Raw genomic sequence first — 20,614 nt, 5'->3', positions numbered from 1 at the left:
GTGCCAGGCAAAAGGCGGGGAATTATAGGCCTGTTAGTTTAACGTCTGTGGTAGGTAAAATGTTAGAATCCGTCATCAAGGAGGAAATAGCGAGGCATCTTGAGGGGAACTGCTTGATAGAGCAGATGCAGCACGGTTTCCTTAAAGGGAAGTCGTGTCTGACAAATTTACTGGAGTTCTATGAGGATGTGTCTAGGGCGGTGGATAGAGGAGAGCCGGTGGATGTGGTCTTTCTGGATTTTCAGAAGGCGTTTGACAAGGTACCTCACAAGAGGTTATTACAGAAGGTAAGGGGGCATGGAGTTGGAGGTAGGGTGTTAGCGTGGATAGAGGATTGGTTGTCAAATAGGAGGCAGAGAGTGGGGGTCAATGGGTGCTATTCGGATTGGCGGATGGTGACTAGTGGAGTGCCCCAGGGGTTGGTGCTGGGGCCTCAGCTATTTACCATTTATATAGATGATCTGGAGGAGGGAACCGAGTGTAGGGTGTCGAAATTTGCTGATGACACCAAAATTGGTGGAAAGGCAAATTGTGCGGAGGGTGGGGAGAGTCTACAGAAGGATCTAGATAGGCTGGGCGAATGGGCCAGGAAATGGCAAATGGAATTTAATGTTGGCAAGTGCGAGGTGGTCCACTTTGGTAGGAATAATGGTAGGAAGGATTATTACTTACGTGGAGAAAAACTGCAGCAGGCGACGGTGCAGAGGGACCTCGGGGTCCTTGTGCATGAGTCGCAAAAACCCAGCTTGCAGGTGCAGCAGGTGGTCAGGAAGGTGAATGGGATGCTGGCCTTCATCGCGAGGGGGATTGAATATAAAAGTAGGGAGGTCTTGCTGCGGCTGTATAGGGCATTGGTGAGGCCGCAGCTGGAGTACTGTGTGCAGTTTTGGGCGCCGTACTTACACAAGGATATTTTGGCCTTGGAGGGAGTGCAGAGGAGGTTTACTAGGCTGATGCCGGAGTTGAGGGGGTTGAGCTATGAGGAGAGGCTGAATAAACTAGGCTTGTACTCGTTAGAGTTTAGAAGAATGAGGGGAGATCTCATTGAGACGTATAAGATGATGAATGGGATGGATAGGATAGAGGTGGAGAGACTCTTCCCGCTCAGAAAGGACAGTAGGACTAGGGGGCACAGCCTCAAGATAAAGGGGGTGCGGTTTAGAACGGAGTTGAGGAGGAACTTCTTCACTCAAAGGGTGGTGAATCTCTGGAATTCTCTGCCCGTTGAAGTGGTGGAGGCTGCCTCGCTAAATATTTTTAAGACGCGGGTTGATGGGTTTTTGATAAGAGAGGGGATTAAGGGTTATGGGGAGAAAGCGGGAAAGTGGAACTGAGCCACAACAGATCAGCCATGATCTTATTGAATGGCGGGGCAGGCTCGAAGGGCTAGATGGCCTACTCCTGCTCCTATTTCTTATGTTCTTACGTTCTAATTGAGGCATACAAGATGATCAGAGGGTTAGATAGGGTGGATAGTGAGAGCCTTTTTCCTCGGATGGTGATGGCTAACACGGGGGGACATAGCTTTAAATTAAGGGGTGGTAATTATAGGATGGATGTCAGAGGTAGGTTCTTTACTCAGAGGGTACTAAGGGCGTGGAATGCCCTGCCTGCAGCAGTTGTGGACTCGCCGACTTTAAGGGCGTTCAAATGGTCAGTGGATAGGCATATGGATAACATTGGAATAGTTTAGGTTAGAGGGTCATTAGATTGGTTCCACTGGTCGGCGAAACATCGAGGGCCTCGGGTCTGTACTGCGCTGGAATGTTCTGTGATCTTATTTGGAGCCTTTAATATCAATGACATCTCTCTCTCTCTCTGTGGGAGAGTCAGTACAGACTGGATGGGCCAAATGGCCTCCTTCCGCGCTGTAGGGGATTCTATCCTTTTGTAAAATGGTCCAACGCTCCCTCTTTCTCGGAACGAGGTGACGTTACCCGTCAGAGGTGTCTTGTTCTTCTCCAGAGGGTCCACTTCCATGATGAAATCGTCCTGTAGGAAGAGGAACCCCATAATGGAGAAGAGGTAGACCAGGATGAGGGCCAGCACGGCCGTCAGGATGATGGAGCGGCCGTTCCGCGTCACGCTCTTGATGACATTGAGCAGCGTTTCTTCCCTGTAGACGAGGTCAAACAGCTGGTAGGGGGGAGGGAGGGAGGAAACAGGAACCATTCAAATAACGATCGGGGAGAGGGGGGGCGGGAAACACAAAGAAAAACACTCCAAACAACTTCGGCAAAAAAAAACATAGGTAACTTTCAGCCTCCTGAACAAAACACGATGAACTCATCTCCCAAATATAATATTTTGGGGTAGCACAGTGGGTTAGCGCTGCTGCTTCACAGCTCCAGGGTCCCGGGTTCGATTCCCGGCTCGGGTCACTGTCTGTGTGGAGTTTGCACATTCTCCCCGTGTCTGCGTGGGTTTCCTCCGGGTGCTCCGGTTTCCTCCCACAGTCCAAAGATGTGCGGGTTAGGTTGATTGGCTGTGCTAAAATTGCCCCTTAGTGCCCAGGGATGTGTATGTTAGAGAGATTAGCAGGTAAAATACATGGGGGTAGGGCCTGGGTAGGATTGTGGTCGGTGCAGACTCGATGGGCCGAAGGGCCTCTTTCTGCACTGTACGGTTCTATGATCTCGAACCTGGTATATCGGGCGAGAGAGTCACCCAGTGTATAGCTTTAGTTTAAGTTTATTTATTAGTGTCGCAAGTAGGCTTACATTAACGCTGCAATGAAGTTAATGTGAAAATCCCCTAGTCGCCACACTCTGGCGACTGTTCGGCTACACTGAGGGAGAATTTAGCACGGCCAATCCACCGAACCAGCACGTTAGGTGGGAGGAAACCACAGCACCTGGAGGAAACCCATGCAGACACGGGGAGAATGTGCAGACTCTGCATGTGACACAAGTCTGGAATCGTACCCGACCAGCACCGGGCTAAGTTAATCACTCTACGCAGGAGTTATTACAATCCCAGTCACACTACGTGATGCTATTTGTATGAAACCAGTTTTGGTTAATACCAGGCTGCTGCCTCCCTGGCGAGGAGAGGCTACAGCTCACCCTGGAGACAAAAACCTCGAAGAACTGGACAACCTTCAAATCTAACCGGCCGGTGTCCACTCCCTCAGGAACAGATTGAGGGATTGAAGGATTTTACAGGAGGGAAGGCATTTTCCCCTGCTGGGGAAATCCACAGCCCCGATAGCAAACCCTCAAAATCGGAGTGAGGCCATTGAGGGTGACATCAGGGAGCACTCTGCAAAAAAGACAAGTGGAAATACGGAATACTCCCTCAGAACACTGACTCCGGGAGTCAACTACAACCACAGCTTGGTATGGGTTCCTGGGCTGGCCAAGGTCACAACAAAATACAAAAGGTCATGAATGTAGCCCAATCCATCACACAAACCAGCCTCCCATCCATTGACTCCGTCTACACTTCCCGCTGCCTTGGAAAAGCAGCCAGAATAATTAAGGGCCTCCACGCACCCCGGACATTCTCTCTTCCACCTTCTTCCATCAGGAAAATGATATAAAAGTCTAGGGTCAGTACCAACCATATATTATACATATTATACCCACTAATCCCTCTAACCTACGCATCTCAGGACACTAAGGGGCAATTTTTTTTAACATGGCCAATCAACCTAACCCCCACATCTTTGGACTGTGGGAGGAAACCCACGCAGACACGAGGAGAATGTGCAAACTCCACACAGACAGTGACCCGAGCCGGGAATCGAACCCAGGTCCCTGGAGCTGTGGAGCAGCGGTGCTAACCCACTGTGCTACCGTGCCGCCCCAAAGAACAGCTTCTTCCCTCCTGCTGTCAATTCTCGAATGGACCTACCTCGCATTAAGTTGATCTTTCTCTACACCCTAGCTGTAACTGTTACACTACATTCTGCAGTGTCTCCTTTCCTTCTCTACGAACAGTATGCTTTGGATGTATAGCGCACAAGGAACAATACTTCTCACTTATACATGTGACAATAATAAATCAAATCAAATCAAATGAAAGGGTCATAGAATCAAGGCAGGAAGTTGGAGTTAAGAGAATTATCAGTGTGATCTAACTGAATGCTGGAAGAATCTCAGGAAGTGTGGGTGGCAGGGAAGGGGAGCAGGTGCTGTTTAAATGGACTCCTCAGTTTCTACTGGTTACAGCACATTGTTTGCAACTGATCTATTAAAATCACTTTCCAACATGAAATCAACTGTACAGGGAAAGGCCAAGGCAGCAAGAATATATTTTAACTATCATGACCAATGGCCTGTGATTACATGTTGAGACGCGAGTCTCATAGCGAGGGGGATTGAATATAAAAGCAGGGAGGTCTTGCTGCAACTGTACAGGGCACTGGTGAGGCCGCAGCTGGAGTACTGTGTGCAGTTTTGGTCGCCGCACTTGCGCAAGGATATTTTGGCCTTGGAGGGAGTGCAGAGGAGGTTCACTAGGCTGATACCGGAGATGAGAGGGTTGGACTATGAAGAGAGACGGAACAGACTGGGTCTGTACTCGTTGGAGTTTAGAAGGATGAGGGGGGATCTTATAGAGACGTATAAGATAATGAAGGGGATGGATAGGGTAGAGGTAGAGAGATTCTTCCCGCTTAGAAAGGACAGCAGGACTAGAGGGCACAGCCTCAAGATAAGAGGGGGGCAGTTTAGATCGGAGTTGAGGAGGAACTTCTTCACTCAAAGGGTGGTGAATCTCTGGAATTCTCTGCCCGGTGAAGTGGTGGAGGCTACCTCGCTGAATATATTTAAGTCACGGGTAGATAGGTTTCTGATAGACAAGGGAATTAAGGGGAGAAAGCGGGAAAGTGGAACTGATCCACTTCAGATCAGCCATGATCTTATTGAATGGTGGGGCAGGCTCGAAGGGCTAGACGGCCTACTCCTGCTCCTACTTTTTATGTTCTTATGTTCATACATGATCATATCATCATACGTGACCATATTTGCGAGATGCAAGTTTTGTGGCACATTCAAGGCTCCCCTTGTCTTGTTGGTTTTTGCAGGAAATCAACTAGTATGTATAATCTATTTAAACAAAAGTTAAAACTGCCACTATACAATTCTTGGGGCCGTAACAGTTATATTTTCAGCTAGAGGCATAGAGAATAACTATCCTTTATTATCTCTTCTCTGTACACTTCTGCTGGGGCACTCGTGTATGGAAACCTCAGCTGGCTTATAGTGGTATTATCACTAGACTATTATCAATCCAGAAACTCAACTAATGTTCTGGGGGACCCGGGTTCGAATCCCACCACGGCAGATGGTGGAATTTGAATTCAATATAAAAAAAATTTGGAATAAAGAATCTACTGATGACCATGAAACCATTGTCGAGTGTCAGAAAAGCCCATCTAGTTTAGTGATGTCCTTCAGGGAAAGTAACGTATCGTTCTTACCCAGTCTGGCCTACATGCAACTCCAGAGCCACAGCAATGTGGGGTTGACTCTCAACTGTCCTCGGACAATTAGGGATGGGCAATAAATGCATTCATGTCCCACGAATAAATTAAAAAAACGGACGAAATGCACATTGCGATTTTCAATCCGCTTCAGCCACTTACCAGAAAACTGTAGAGCAACTCGTTAACAAACAGGCCAAGCGTACAGACCACCACGTAGGTCACGTGGTACAAAAATTCCACATCCATCACCACTGCCTTGTAACCTCGGGTGAACGTTCCACGATTTCCAACAAAACTGACCAAGAAGACAACCTTATTGCACAGCTGGAGAAAACAGGAGTGAGAGTTCATTAGACCTGTAGCTAATGCGAAAGAAAGTAAGCCCAGAGTGAAAATAAAAAAAGCCCCTAACCGGAATTAATTCAAGACAAGTGCGAGCGATATTATCAGAACCTGACTGAAGTAATCCTACACGACGTTCGACCCAGTGAGAGAGCGCATTCCGAAACAGGTTTCTTTTCAATCAAAAGCATTTTATCTGGCTTTCAAAAAAAGGGCCAAGCTTTGTGACAAGCTGTAAGTGAGGATGCTTGAGGGAAGGAGGGGATTACATGGCAACTTTCCAACTATTATCTCTGTAAACGCAAAGTACTGCGGATGCTGGAAATCTGAAATAAAAAGAAAGTTCTAGGAAGACTCAGCAGGTGTGGCAGTGTCCATGGAGAGAGAAAGGGACAGATTTAACATTTCGAGTCCGTGTGACTCTCCATCAGTGTCCTGCTGTTACTTGTTAGTGTCATAAGTATGCTTGTATTAACACTGCAATGAAGTTACTGTGAAAATCCCCTAGTCCCGGCGCCTGTTCGGGTACACTGAGGGAGAACTTAGTAGGGCCAACATGCTACCCAGCACATCTTTCAGACTGTGGGAGGAAAGTGCAGCACCCGGAGGAAACCCACGCAGACACGGGGAGATTGTGCAGACTCCGCACAGACAGTGACCCAAGGCGGGAGATTGAACCCAACATGGGTGGCACAGTAGAACAGTGGTTAGCACCGCTGCTTCACAGCTCCAGGGACCTGGGTTCGATCCCCGGCTCGGGTCACTGTGGAGTATGCACATTCTCCCTGTGTCTGCATGGGTTTCCTCCTACAGTCCAAAGATGTGCAGGTTAGGTTGATTGGCCATGCTAAGAAATTGCCCCTTGTGTCGTGGGATGTGTAGGTTAGAGGGATTAGTGGGTGGATATGGGGGGTAGGGCCTGGGTGGGATTGTGTTCGGTGCAGACTCGATGGGCCGAAGGGCCTCTTTCTGCACTGTAGGGTTCTATGTTCTAACCCGGGTTCCTGGCACTGAGTGCTCTGTATATTGGAGAGGGAGGATTCCTACACTTATGCTGCAGTTAAAAGCTGAGGTGAGTTAATTACCCATCAGGGACCATTGGGATCTCTCATCATCGGAGAAACTGAGTATTTAGCTCAAGAGACATCACTCTGCACCAGGCATGGGGTAAAGCCAGAACTCTCCCAGTTTGTACAGGGGTTAAACCCAAGCAGTTAGCATCACTGAGCCACACATTCCAGCCAACTAGTCAACAGAGCTAACCAACACCCAAGCAGTTGCGCTGAGATAAAAAGAAAATCAGCCATGATAGTGCTGTATTGAATGATGGGACAAGGTCAAAGGGCAGGTAACCTACTCCCGTCATATCTCCCATCAAGGCCACCATTGAACACGCAGTGAGAGCTTGGGAGAGTTCCCACCCTTTATCTTCCTTCACTCCATAAATAGATCATAGAACATTACAGCGCAGAACAGGCCCTTCGGCCCACGATGTTGCGCCGACCAATTAAGAAAAAAGCAATGACCCTCTAACCTAAACCAATCCCTTTCCATCCATAAACCCATCCACGGATCTCTTAAATGCCCCCAAACTAGGCGCATCTACAACTGCAGCAGGCAGGGCATTCCAATCCCTCACCACCCTCTGGGTAAAGAACCTACCTCTGACATCTGTCCTATAACTACCCCCCCTTAATTTAAAGCCATGCCCCCTCGTGCTAGCTTTCTCCATCCGAGGAAAAAGGCTATCACCGTCCACCCTATCTAAACCTCTAATCATCTTGTATGTTTCAATAAGATCCCCTCTTAGCCGCCTTCTTTCTAATGAAAACAACCTCAAATCCCTCAGTCTCTCCTCATAGGACCTTCCCTCCATACCAGGCAACATCCTGGTAAACCTCCTCTGCACCCTCTCCAATGCCTCCACATCCTTCCTATAATGTGGGGACCAGAACTGCACACAATACTCCAAGTGCGGCCGCACCAGAGTTTTGTACAGTTGCAACATGACGTTGCGGCTCCTAAATTCAATCCCCCTACCAATAAACGCCAAGACACCGTATGCCTTCCGAACAACCTTATCTACTTGATTCCCAACTTTCAGGGATCTATGCGTATATACACCTAGATCCCTCTGTTCGTCAACACTATTCAGAGTCCTACCGTTAGCCCTATACTCTACACATCTGTTATTCCTGCCAAAATACTTCTCAGAGCTTTACACATCTCTATTGCTTGTCTTCCCACGGAAATAAAGTAGCCCATTCCCGGTGCCATTTGATATCATCTCTTCTGCCCTCAACTCCATCAAACACCTTGTGAAATCAAACTCAAGTGAAGTCAAGAGAAATAGTGCCTGTTTTTCACAGACTCCCGACTTTCATTACCCTTTCCAAGGCCCCCCCACCCCACCAGATTCAACATTACAGAGCTGCCAAGGGAAGTGGTTCCAGAATTAGTATTAACTGCAACGTACTCTGTACATTCAAAGGTCAGTGTCTGGGTTTAACACAGTGACACTTGTGAAATGAATCAATGGTGTTATTAATAGCTTCCAGATCATTGAACTATGAGCAGATGAAGCTAAACATGGAAAGTAACCAATAACATAGAACACTACAGCACAAGCAGGCCCTTCGGCCCACAAGTTGCGCCGATCACATCTATACCTACCAAACCGTAGAACTATCTGTAACTCCCAATCCCATTAAATCCCATATACTCATCCAGAAGTCTTTTAAAAGACCCCTGTGAGTTCGCCTCTACCACCACCAACGGCAGCCGATTCCACTCACTCACCACCCTCTGAGTGAAAAACTTAACTTTTAACTTAAGTTAAAACTGCCGCGTTGAGGATGACTTTAAGCTGTACTCCTCACTTCAACATGCTGTAAAACAGATTAAAGTTTACCTACCAGTGTCACAAATAGACTTACATTAACACTGCAATGAAGTTGCTGTGAAAATCCCCTAGTCGCCACACTCTGGTGTCTGTTCGGGTACACTGAGGGAGAATTTGGCATGGCCCAATGCACCTAGTAAGGTGTCTCACAACACCGTGTTAGAGATTTCTTACTGTGTTTACCCCAGTCCAATGCCAGCATCTCCACACCAATGCACCTAACCAGCACGTCTTACAGACTGTGGGAGGAAACCCTTGCAGATATGGGGAGAAATTTGCTGATGACACAAAGATTGGTGGAACGGCAAATTGCGCGGAGGGTGTGGAGAGTCTACAGAAGGATCTAGATAGGCTGGGCGAATGGGCCAGGAAATGGCAAATGGAATTTAGTGTTGGCAAGTGTGAGGTGGTCCACTTTGGTAGGAATAATGGTAGGAAGGATTATTACTTACGGGGCGAAAAACTGCAGCAGGTGACGGTGCAGAGGGACCTCGGGGTCCTTGTGCATGAGTCGCAAAAACCCAGCCTGCAGGTGCAGCAGGTGGTCAGGAAGGCGAATGGGATGCTGGCCTTCATAGCGAGGGGGATTGAATATAAAAGTAGGGAGGTCTTGCTGCAGCTGTATAGGGCATTGGTGAGGCCACAGCTGGAGTACTGTGTGCAGTTTTGGTCGCCGCACTTACGCAAGGATATTTTGGCCTTGGAGGGAGTGCAGAGGAGGTTTACTAGGCTGATACTAGAGTTGAGGGGGTTGAGCTATGAGGAGAGGCTGAATAAACTAGGCTTGTACTCGTTAGAGTTTAGAAGGATGAGGGGAGATCTCATTGAGACGTATAAGATGATGAATGGGATGGATAGGATCGAGGTGGAGAGACTCTTCCCGCTCAGAAAGGACAGTAGGACTAGGGGGCACAGCCTCAAGATAAAGGGGGGGCAGTTTAGAACGGAGTTGAGGAGGAACTTCTTCACTCAAAGGGTGGTGAATCTCTGGAATTCTCTGCCCGTTGAAATGGTGGAGGCTGCCTCGCTAAATATTTTTAAGACGCGGGTTGATGGGTTTTTGATAAGAGAGGGGATTAAGGGTTATGGGGAGAGGGCGGGAATGTGGAACTGAGCCACGACAGATCAGCCATGATCTTATTGAATGGCGGGGCAGGCTCGAAGGGCTAGATGGCCTACTCCTGCTCCTATTTCTTATGTTCTTAAAGCAGTTTAGATCGGAGTTGAGGAGGAACTTCTCCACTCAAAGGGTGGTGAATCTCTGGAATTCTCTGCCCGTTGAAGTGGTGGAGGCTGCCTCGCTAAATATATTTAAGTCACGGGTAGATAGGTTTCTGATAGACAGGGGAATTAAGGGGAGAAAGCGGGAAAGTGGAACTGATCCACTTCAGATCAGCCATGATCTTATTGAATGGCGGGGCAGGCTCGAAGGGCTAGATGGCCTACTCCTGCTCCTATTTCTTCTGATCAATGCTGTTATTGCACAGGCCTTTGAAATGTTACATTACAAGTATCAATCAGCATTCTGATACAGCAATAAAAACATAGTTGGCTCACAGTGTTCAGTTTCAAACCTGGTATAGCCACTTTCTCAATTTCATCTATTTTTAAATCAAGAGAGAACGGTGCCTCAATCTCAGACTGTTGGAAGAAAATAACAGCCAATATTTGTCACTAAATCGTTGACCTTTATTATTCAACAGTTTCAGGGAGCTTTGGGCAAACCATCCAGTCGCCTGGATAGTTTCTACAGATTGAAGCACAAGTCAACGCAATGACTCCCATTCCTCACTGACAGCATCTCACGGCCTCCGGGAACGTTCACTAGCCCCGATTCCCAGTCCCTGAAGATTTAGTCTTTCACCCACAATTGGTGAGAATGGAGCATAATGTTAAGCTGTCTACGAGGAGGGCAAGAATATGAATTAGGAACAGGAGTAGGCCACTCAGCCCCTCGGGCTTGCTCCTTCATTCAACAACATCACAGCTGATCTGACTGCAACCTTAACCCCATGTTCCTGCCGATAAACGAGGGGAGGGCGAGGTGCAGGAACTTGGGGTGAGTGGAATCAGCTGCCGTCGGTGGTGGTGGAGGAAGCAAAGGGTCTTTCAAGAGACTTCCGGATGAGTACATGGAACTTAATAAAATTGAGGGTTACAGGTAAGCCTAGTAGGTAGGGATATCATCGGCGCAACTTGTGGGCCGAAGGGTCTGTTTGTGCTGTAGTTTTTCTATGTTCTATGAATCCATTTATCTCTGCCTTAAAAACATGTGGACTCTGCTTCCACTGCCTTCTGAGGAAGATAGATACAAAGACTCTCAACCCTCAGACAAAACAAATTCTCCTCACATCTCTCCTAAGTGGGTAACTGCTTATTTTTTGACCGTGACTCTTGGTTCTAGATTCTCTGGCAAGAGGAAATATCTATTCCAATCCCACCCTGTCAATACCCCTCAGGATCTTAATGGTTTCGATCAAGTTGCCACTTACTCTTCTAAACTCTAGTGGATATAAACCTAACCTCTCAAATCTTTCCTCATAAAACAACCCACCCATTCCTGGTATTAGTCTAACAAACCATCTCGGAGCTGCTTCTAACACATTTACATCTTCCCTTCAATAAGATTCATTATTTAATCAATAATAATTAATAAATTATTAATAATAATTAATATTATTATTATTTTTATTATCTAAAATAATGGTAAAAAATTGCAGAGCTCTGAGATGCAGAGGGATCTGGGTGTCCTAGTGCATGAATCACAAAAGTATACAATTATACAAAAGCATACTAAAGTATACAATTCCACAAGTTGCGCCAATGATAGCCTTACCTACAACCCTCAATTTTATTAAGTTCCATGTACTCATCCAGAAGTCTCTTGAAAGACCCTTTGCCTCCTCCACCACCACCAACGGCAGCCGATACCACTCACCCACCACCCCAAATTCTAGCACCTCACCCGCCTCTCGCTTATCGAAGTAGGCAGGAACGTGGGGTTAAGGTTGCAGTCGGATCAGCTGTGATTTTGTTGAATGAAGGAGCAAGCTCGAGGGGCTGAGTGGCCTACTCCTGTTCCTAATTCATATTCTTGCCCTCCTCATAGACAGCTTAACATTATTAATAATTATAATAATAATTAATAATTTATTATTTAATTCTGTTCACAATACTCCAGACGTGGTCTCACCAATGCCCCGTACAACTGAAGCATAACCTCCCTACTTCTGTCATCAATTCCTCTCACAACGATAACACTCGATCAGCTTTCCTAGTTCTTGCCGTGCTGTATACTTTTGTGATTCATGCACCAGGACACCCAGATCCCTCTGCATCTCAGCGCGCTTACCATTATTTTAGATAATAAAAATTTTGCCAAAACTGGCAACTTCACAGGTTCCCACATTGTACTCCATTAACCACGTTTAGTCCACTCACTTAACCAATCGATATTTCTCTGTAAGCCTCCTTATAGTTCAACAACTCAGCCTAAATGTCAGCGAAAAACAGAGAACACAATAGTGTTCTGCTTACTCCACATTCCTATACCCGCACTGACCATGTAAATTGCCTATGTAAACTTTTCACATTGTAACAACGCTGTCCCAGCAGTACGGATCTATCGGGCCTCAGTTTGGCATTGATTCGTCATCAGACTATAACAGAGCGGAAAAAACAATACTCTTCTGATTCCAAAGTTACAGGTTTGGTGACGTATTAAATAAAAAATAAACAAGGATCATAAAACTCGGGCTGAATTACGATCTGAGTCTCCACTGTCCTGCCCCATTTCTCCTGAAGAAACAGTAGATGCTGACCCCAACTGTGTGCACATTTTACAACTTAGTTAAGGTCAAGTTGACTCATGGTAATAGACTGAATTTCTGAGGATTTGACAGATTCGGAGCCAGATGTTAACGTGGTGAAGCTGCAAATTTGGGAGCCCAATTCAGGAAACTGATCTGCAGGAAATCATAGCGTCCCTACAATGCAGAGAGAGACTATTTGGCGCATCAAACCTGCACTGACAACCATCCTACTCAGGCCTATCCCCGTAACCCCTCATATTTACCTTGCTAATTCCCCTGACAGTAAGAAGTCTGGCAACACCAGGTTCAAGTCCAACCAATTTATTTGATAGGAAACTCGCAAGCTTTAGAAGTTTGCCCCTTCGTCAGGTGAATGGAGAGCTCTGGCCTCAGACAGAGCGTAGAACAGCACACACAGTTTACAGATTCTGCTTTCTCGCATCTTTGTAAAAACGTGATGTCTGTGTCGATACGCGCAATCTTCTTGGAGATCCTCTCTACTCAATCCCCCTGAGACTCAGGAGCAATTTAGCATGGCCAATTCACCTAATACACACATCTTTGGACTGTGGGAAGAAATCGGAGCACCCGGAGGAAACTCACGCAGAGAACGTGCAGGTTCCACACAGACAGTAGCCCGAGCCGGGAATCGAACCCGGGTCCCTGGTGCTGTGAGGCAGCAGTGCTAACCACTGTGCCACCATGTCACCCTAATACCCAACCTCCAAAATACACTCCAGTGGAACAAAGATGGAAGCAGGAATTTATAGATCGGGCACAATTTCCACATGAATAAAGTGACTACACTTCAAAAATCCCTCATTACTGTAAAGCACCGTGGGACGGCCAATCATTCAGAAAGACGCTTTTTAAATCAAGTCTTTCTTTTATCTTTTGTACCAATAAAAATACCCTCCGCTACAGATTCTCATTAACCTCTGGCTCACACAGAATTGGCGAATAATGTTAATTTTCTTGGGATGACAAGTAGCTACTTACATTGAGAGCTCCCAGGACTATAAGCGTAGGCCCCAGTCCTATTGTGTATATGGACCGGAACATGACAGATACAATAAATAATCTTATCCCATGAGGTTTGGGTATGAGGATAAGCAAAGCAGTGCAAACAGCAACCAGTATCCAGAGCAGCAACGAAAACAGCGGAGAGATGGTACCTGCAATGAGGAAAAACTGTCACTGAGTAGCCGATAACAAGATAACCACCGCTCAAGTCAAACTCCAATGATGGATTTACAATGAACACATTTCACTGCGGCAACTGGAGTCATTGCCAGTAACAAGCCAGATATTGCTGTCAGAATAACAAAGGGACTATGGGCTGAAATGGTACAGCAGATTCACACCAGCAGCAGGGTAAGTGATAAAAGCCAAGTATCCTCAAACTGCTGGTCTGAACAGTGTCACTCCACCTTCAACTCTGGAAAAAGGACACGGAGATTTTGGAGGGAGTTACAGAAGAGATTTACCAGGATGTTGCCTGGTATGGAGGGTATTAGCTATGAGGAGAGATTGAATAAACTGGGATTGTTGTCCTTGGAAAGACGGGGGCCGAGGGGCGACCTGATAGAAGATTAAGGGTAATAGATAGGGCGAACAGTCAGAAGCTTTTTCCCAGGGTGGAAATAACAATTACAAGGGGGCAGAGGTTCAGGACAAGGGGGCAGAGGTTCAGGACAAGGGGGCAGAGGTTCAGGACAAGGGGGCAGAGGTTCAGGACAAGGGGGCAGAGGTTCAGGACAAGGGGGCAGAGGTTCAGGACAAGGGGGCAGAGGCTCAGGACAAGGGGGCAGATGTTCAGTAGAGATGTGTGGGGGATTTTATTTTTTTTACACAGAAGATGATGTGGGCCTGGGATGCACTGCCAAGTGAGGTGGTTGAGACAGATACGTTGGTGACATTTAAGACTTATCTGGACTGACAGATGAACAGATGGGAAATAGAGGGATATCAGCTCGTGGCTAGATAGGACAACATGATCAGCACAGGCTTGGTGGGCCGAAGGGCCTGTTCCTGTGCTGTACTGTTCTTTGTTTAAAACAGCATTGTGCTGTCTGTTCCCCTCTGAAATGCATTAAATAGTGCAAAGTTGCTGCATTAGCAAGGTAGATGTTAACTAAGCCCACCCCAGAAATATTACATTTTATTCATTTCATTAGAAGTAAGCTTTTTACAACGTGGCAAGTGATAAATACTGCTGTACCATCTCTCTGGCTCCAAAAATTAACTATTACAAGTGTGGGATCTCATTCCTTCAGAATTTAATTGTTGTTAAAGACTTTAAAAATACAAAACTTGAAATTACAACATTTTTCCTTTCTGCCCCTCTTTCTAATTTAACCTTTCTTTTCTTTACCCAATTTGATGAAGTTCATTCACTCTAATTACCCGCCTGGTTAATATCAGCATCGTGAATCTGATTGGTTGAGGAAATACCTCATTGCGTCTCTCAGCAACGTGACTGACTCTCAGGCAACTAGGGATGGGCAATAAGCGCTGGCCAGCCAGTGGCACCCCCGTCCCACGGACAAATAAAGAAAAATATTTTATCTCTCTCGAGGGAGCGTTGCACTGTTCTTTCGGGTCAAGACCTCAAACTGAGAATCTGTCTTCCCTCGCGGAGGGGGTAAGAGAGACAACGAGTTGAGTTCGCAGAGAGGAATGGACGTTTCTCCAGCGCCCTGGCCAATACGTAACCGGCCGATCAACCTCGCGACAGATTATTTGGTCACTATCACATTGCCGTTAGTGGGATCTTGCTGTGCGCAAATTCCTCGATCATACAATTCTGTGCACGCTTGGCTGCAAATCGCTTTGGGACATCTCGAGGCCACTAAAAGGTGCTCGATAAATGCACATTCCTCCTCTGGAGGATGCTTCCCGTGGAGTAACGAGACCAGCAAACGACAGACATTCTGACAATGCAGCAACTCATGCGCGTATACCACTGCAACTCAGGAGCAAACATTCGAACTCACCCTCATCACCATCATCTCCAAACGGATAGAAAAGTGCGACAGCTAGATTGATAAATACTGCAAAATTGAATGAAATGGTCCCCCACAGCGAGATGTTTTTCGAAAACCAATACAGAGCCGGGTTATCTAAACATAGAAAGCACAAGGTTAATAAAAGTGTCACGGTGTCATCCAGTAGAAATCATTAACCCCACACAGCCACGAGGATAAAGGGACGTCACTTTAACACAATTTCTGCATGGAATTTACAGCACAGAAACAGGCCATTCGGCCCAACTGGGGCATGCTAGCATTTAGGCTCTACATGAACCTTGTCTCACTCTCATTCATCTAACTCTCAGCATGTTCTTCCGTTCCCCACCTCTGCCGTTCCGTCCCCCTCGCCTCTGCCGTTCCCCACCCCCCACCTCTGCCGTTCCCCCACCCCCCACCTCTGCCGTTCCGTCCCCCCCACCTCTGCCGTTCCGTCCCCCCCACCTCTGCCGTTCCATCCCCCCCCCCAACATTGACTCCATCTACACTTCCTGCTGCCAGCATAATCAAGGATCCCACACATCCCCGGACATTCTCTCTTCCGTCTTATTCCATCGGGAAAAAGATACAAAAGTCTGAGGTCACGCACCAACCGAGTCAAGGACAGCTTCCTCCCTGCTGCCGTCAGACTTTTGAATGGACCGACCTCACATTAAGCTGATCTTTCTCTACACCCTCGCTGTGACTGTAACACTACATTCTGCACCCTCTCCTTTCCTTCTCTATGAACGGTATGCTTTGTCTGTACAGCGCACAAAAAACAATAATTTTCCCTGTATCCCAATACATGTGACAATAATAAATCAGATCAAAATCTCGCTGTGACTGTAACACTACATTCTGCACTCTCTCCTTTCCTTCTCTATGAACGGTATGCTTTGTCTGTACAGCGCACAAAAAACAATAATTTTCCCTGTATCCCAATACATGTGACAATAATAAATCAGATCAAAATCTCGCTGTGACTGTAACACTACATTCTGCACTCTCTCCTTTCCTTCTCTATGAACGGTATGCTTTATCCGTATGGCGCGCAAGCAACAATACTTTTCACTGCGTGCGAAAGTGTGGGGGCTGTACTGGAACGGCCTGGCCTGGGATGTGGTTCTGGAGTACAAGGCTTCAGCAGTACAGCTGGGATGATGCTGGCACCTTTCGATGAATAAAAATTTATATACACAACCACAGGCAAAACAGAATGTGTGTTTTACTGGTTCCACTCAATAGAGCACCGAGTGCGTGCGAAACACTGAGTGCGGCTGGGAAAAACAATGACCCAGGAAACAAGGCTGAGTGAAAGTATCGGCCCCACGGAGAAATCCAAAAGGAACGGAATTACAGACAGGATTTCACTGGAATCACAACGAAAGCAGAACTTCACAGTGAGGTACAGGAAATGTATTTTTTATACAAAATAAGCAGCATGAAGCCCACGGTCTGTCAGTGACAGCACTGACTAAGATTCATTGATAGCCTATCTGGAATTCTAACCAGTGAGTCGCTGGGAATAGGTATTTTTTTGTTTAAATCATCCATGGCCACAAAGTGTGGGAAGATATTGGGTGGAATTTTCCTGCTCTGTCCCACCATGGGAATCGTGGGCCATAGAAATAGAGAATAGGAGCAGGAAGGAGGCCATTTGGCCCTTCGAGCCTGCTCCACCATTCATTGTAATCATGGCTGACCATCCAACTCGATAGCCCAATCCTGCTTTATTCCCCCATAACATAAGAACATAAGAAATAGGAGCAGGAGTAGGCCATCCAGCCCTTCGAGCCTGCCCCGCCATTCAATAAGATCATGGCTGATCTGTCGTGGCTCAGTTCCACATTCCCGCCCTCTCCCCATAACCCTTAATCCCCTCTCTTATCAAGAACCCATCAACCCGCTTCTTAAAAATATTTAGCGAGGCAGCCTCCACCACTTCAACGGGCAGAGAATTCCAGAGATTCACCACCCTTTGAGTGAAGAAGTTCCTCCTCAACTCTGTTCTAAACCGCCCCCCCTTTATCTTGAGGCTGTGCCCCCTAGTCCTACTGTCTTTTTTAAGCGGGAAGAGTCTCTCCACCTCTATCCTATCCATCCCATTCATCATCTTATACGTCTCAATGAGATCTCCCCTCATTCTTCTAAACTCTAATGAGTACAAGCCTAGTTTATTCAGCCTCTCCTCATAGCTCAATCCCCTCAACTCCGGTATCTGCCTAGTAAACCTCCTCTGCACTCCCTCCAAGGCCAAAATATCCTTGCATAAGTACAGCGCCCAAAACTGCACACAGTACTCCAGCTGCGGCCTCACCAATGCCCTATACAGCTGCAGCAAGACCTCCCTACTTTTATATTCAATCCCCCTCGCTATGAAGGCCAGCATCCCATTCGCCTTCCTGACCACCTGCTGCACCTGCAAGCTGGGTTTTTGCGACTCATGCACAAGGACCCCAAGGTCCCTCTGCACCGTCGCCTGCTGCAGTTTTTCGCCTCGTAAGTAATAGTCCTTCCTACCATTTTTCCTACCAAAGTGGACCACCTCGCACTTGCCAACATTAAATTCCATTTGCCATTTCCTGGCCCATTCGCCCAGCCTATCTAGATCCTTCTGCAGACTCTCCATAACCTTTGATCCCGTTTGCCCCAAGCGTTATATCCAGCCACCTCTTGAATACACTCAATGTTTTGGCATCAACTAATTCCTGTGGGAATGAATTCCACAGGCTCACCACTCTTTGGGTGAGAAAATGTCTCCTCACCTCCATCCTAAACCCTGAATCCTCAGACCGTGACCCCTGGTTCTAGTCTCCCCCTCCACCATCAGGAACATCCTCCCTGCATCTACCCTGTCTAATTCTGTTAGCATTTTATAAATCTCCATGAGATCCACCCCCACCCATTCATCTAAACTCCAGCAAAAACAATCTTAACCGAATCAATCTCTTCTCAAACATCAGTCCCGGAATGAGGATTGTAAACCTATACAAAATCCCGTCGACCTCGGGTGGGATTTTACGGCTTTGGGACAAGCAAGGCTAGAAAATCCCAACCCAATGGGTGTGTCGGGTTAGGGATCCTTGAACTGTGGCCTGTGTTTGAGTGGTGAGGCCTGAGGGGACCCCTATTTTGGGCACCATAACCGCCGAGGGGGCAAACGGTGACGGGCAACGAAAACAGAAAATGCTGGAAAATCTCAGCAGGGCTGACAGCATCCGGGGAGGGATAATAGGTGTGGAGATGCTGGCGTTGGACTGGGGTGAACGCGGTAAGGAGTCTCACCACACCACAGAGGATCGAGCCAATGTTCTGAGTCTGGATGAGCCTTCATTTGATGAAGTTACAGTACCTATCTGTCCAAATCTTCCCTCATGGGCCCTCAACACAGGTTTTCCTGGGCACACCCAACACCAAGGCCCAGTAATGCTGCAGATCGAGGCCTCAGGCTCCCTGTTTGTACATTGAAAAGGCCCACCCTCAGGCCCAGGCACCTCATGCCAATCCTCGTAGGCTTCACCCTTATGGTGACTGGCACATCCTGCTGCCCCATTAAATGCGCCGAGAAACGTGCCCAGTGCATCAGATTGTAGGATCCGAGAATCCCTACAGCGCAGAAAAGAGGCCATTCAGCCCATCAGGCCTGCACCGGCCACACTCCCACCCAGGCCCCATCCCTGTACCCCCCACCTATTTGCCCTGATAACCCCCCGACACCCAGGGGCAATTTAGCACGGCCAATCCAGCTAACCCGCACGTCTTTGGGCTGTGGGAGGAAACCGGAGCACCCGGAGGAAACCCACGCAGACACGGGGAGAATGCGCAGACTCCACACAAACAGTGACCCGAGCCGGGAATCGAACCCGGGTCCCTGGCACTGAGAGGCAGCAGTGCCACTGTGCCCTTTCCCTCAGTAGAGATGCCTAGATTCTGGGGAGCAGAAAATAATTGGCCGAGAAAAGCGAATCTGTCGGAGTGGAAAGGAGAATTGCTCGGAGGTGATTCCTTTCTCGGAGAAATTCACCCACAAACTGGGGGGAACACAAGAGCGAATTAAGCATTCCTAAAATAACAGGGGAACAAAAGCGTGCTCCGAGTGTGATCACAAGATGCCAACGTCACGCGGGTCTGATGGGAATACCGACCTTGAATCTTCTTCTGCCAAATCATCTCGCTGTACAGATCCTCCGTCTGCTGGAAGAAGTCATTCACTTTGCTGCCCTGCTCGTCTCTCTCTGTCGTGTTGAACACCTTAACCTTGGACTCGCTGGTCAGATACTCACAAATACTGGGCACAGGGAAGACGATTTTCTCCATGGTGCGGTCGTGGCGTACGATCTGAGGATGGAAGGTAGAATCAGACTCAGACAAGCTGAGGCCATTCAGCCCATTGCCAGTGCACCAACTTTCCAAAAGGGCAATTCATTAGTGCTACCCCCTGCCTGCTCCCCGTAACCTGGCACATTTTCCGCTTCAAATAACAGTCCAATTCCTTTTTGAAAACCGCGACGGAATTAGCCTCCACCGCACTCTCAGACAGGACATTCCAGATCCTAACCACTCGCTGTGTGAATCTGTCTCCACCACACTCTCAGACAGTGCATTCCAGATCCTAACCACTCGCTGTGTGAATCTGTCTCCACCACACTCTCAGACAGTACATTCCAGATCCTAACCACTCGCCGTGTGAATCTATCTCCACCACACTCTCAGACAGTACATTCCAGATCCTAACCACTTGCTGTGTGAATCTGTCTCCACCACACTCTCAGACAGTGCATTCCAGATCCTAACCACTCGCTGTGTGAATCTATCTCCACCACACTCTCAGACAGTACATTCCAGATCCTAACCACTCGCAGTGTGAATCTGTCTCCACCACACTCTCAGACAGTGCATTCCAGATCCTAATCACTCGCTGTGTGAATCTGTCTCCACCACACTCTCAGACAGTGCATTCCAGATCCTAACCACTCGCTGTGTGAATCTGTCTCCACCACACTCTCAGACAGTACATTCCAGATCCTAACCACTCGCTGTGTGAATCTGTCTCCACCACACTCTCAGACAGTACATTCCAGATCCTAACCACTCGCTGTGTGAATCTGTCTCCACA

General features: G+C 47.5%; 1 protein-coding gene across 1 annotated transcript in view; it reads right to left on the bottom strand.

Moving 5' to 3' along the window:
* The window catches only part of LOC145339460 (inositol 1,4,5-trisphosphate-gated calcium channel ITPR2-like), a gene marked incomplete at its 5' end in the record, with an annotated part of 111,379 nt that overhangs the window by 28,447 nt on the left and 62,318 nt on the right, over positions 1–20,614 (bottom strand). The window contains 5 exons of the mRNA XM_080183929.1: positions 1,938–2,136; positions 5,591–5,755; positions 13,487–13,662; positions 15,484–15,609; positions 19,644–19,836. Of these exons, the coding sequence (XP_080040055.1) occupies positions 1,938–2,136; positions 5,591–5,755; positions 13,487–13,662; positions 15,484–15,609; positions 19,644–19,836 (859 nt within the window). The remainder of the gene's footprint in view (positions 1–1,937; positions 2,137–5,590; positions 5,756–13,486; positions 13,663–15,483; positions 15,610–19,643; positions 19,837–20,614) is intronic.

Source organism: Carcharhinus amblyrhynchos, unplaced genomic scaffold (genome assembly GCF_965287045.1).
Source record: "Carcharhinus amblyrhynchos unplaced genomic scaffold, sCarAmb.v2.hapA scaffold_475, whole genome shotgun sequence".
Taxonomy (NCBI): domain Eukaryota; kingdom Metazoa; phylum Chordata; class Chondrichthyes; order Carcharhiniformes; family Carcharhinidae; genus Carcharhinus; species Carcharhinus amblyrhynchos.
Note: the sequence above shows the minus strand (reverse complement) of the source record. Positions and strands in the feature narration are given on the sequence as shown.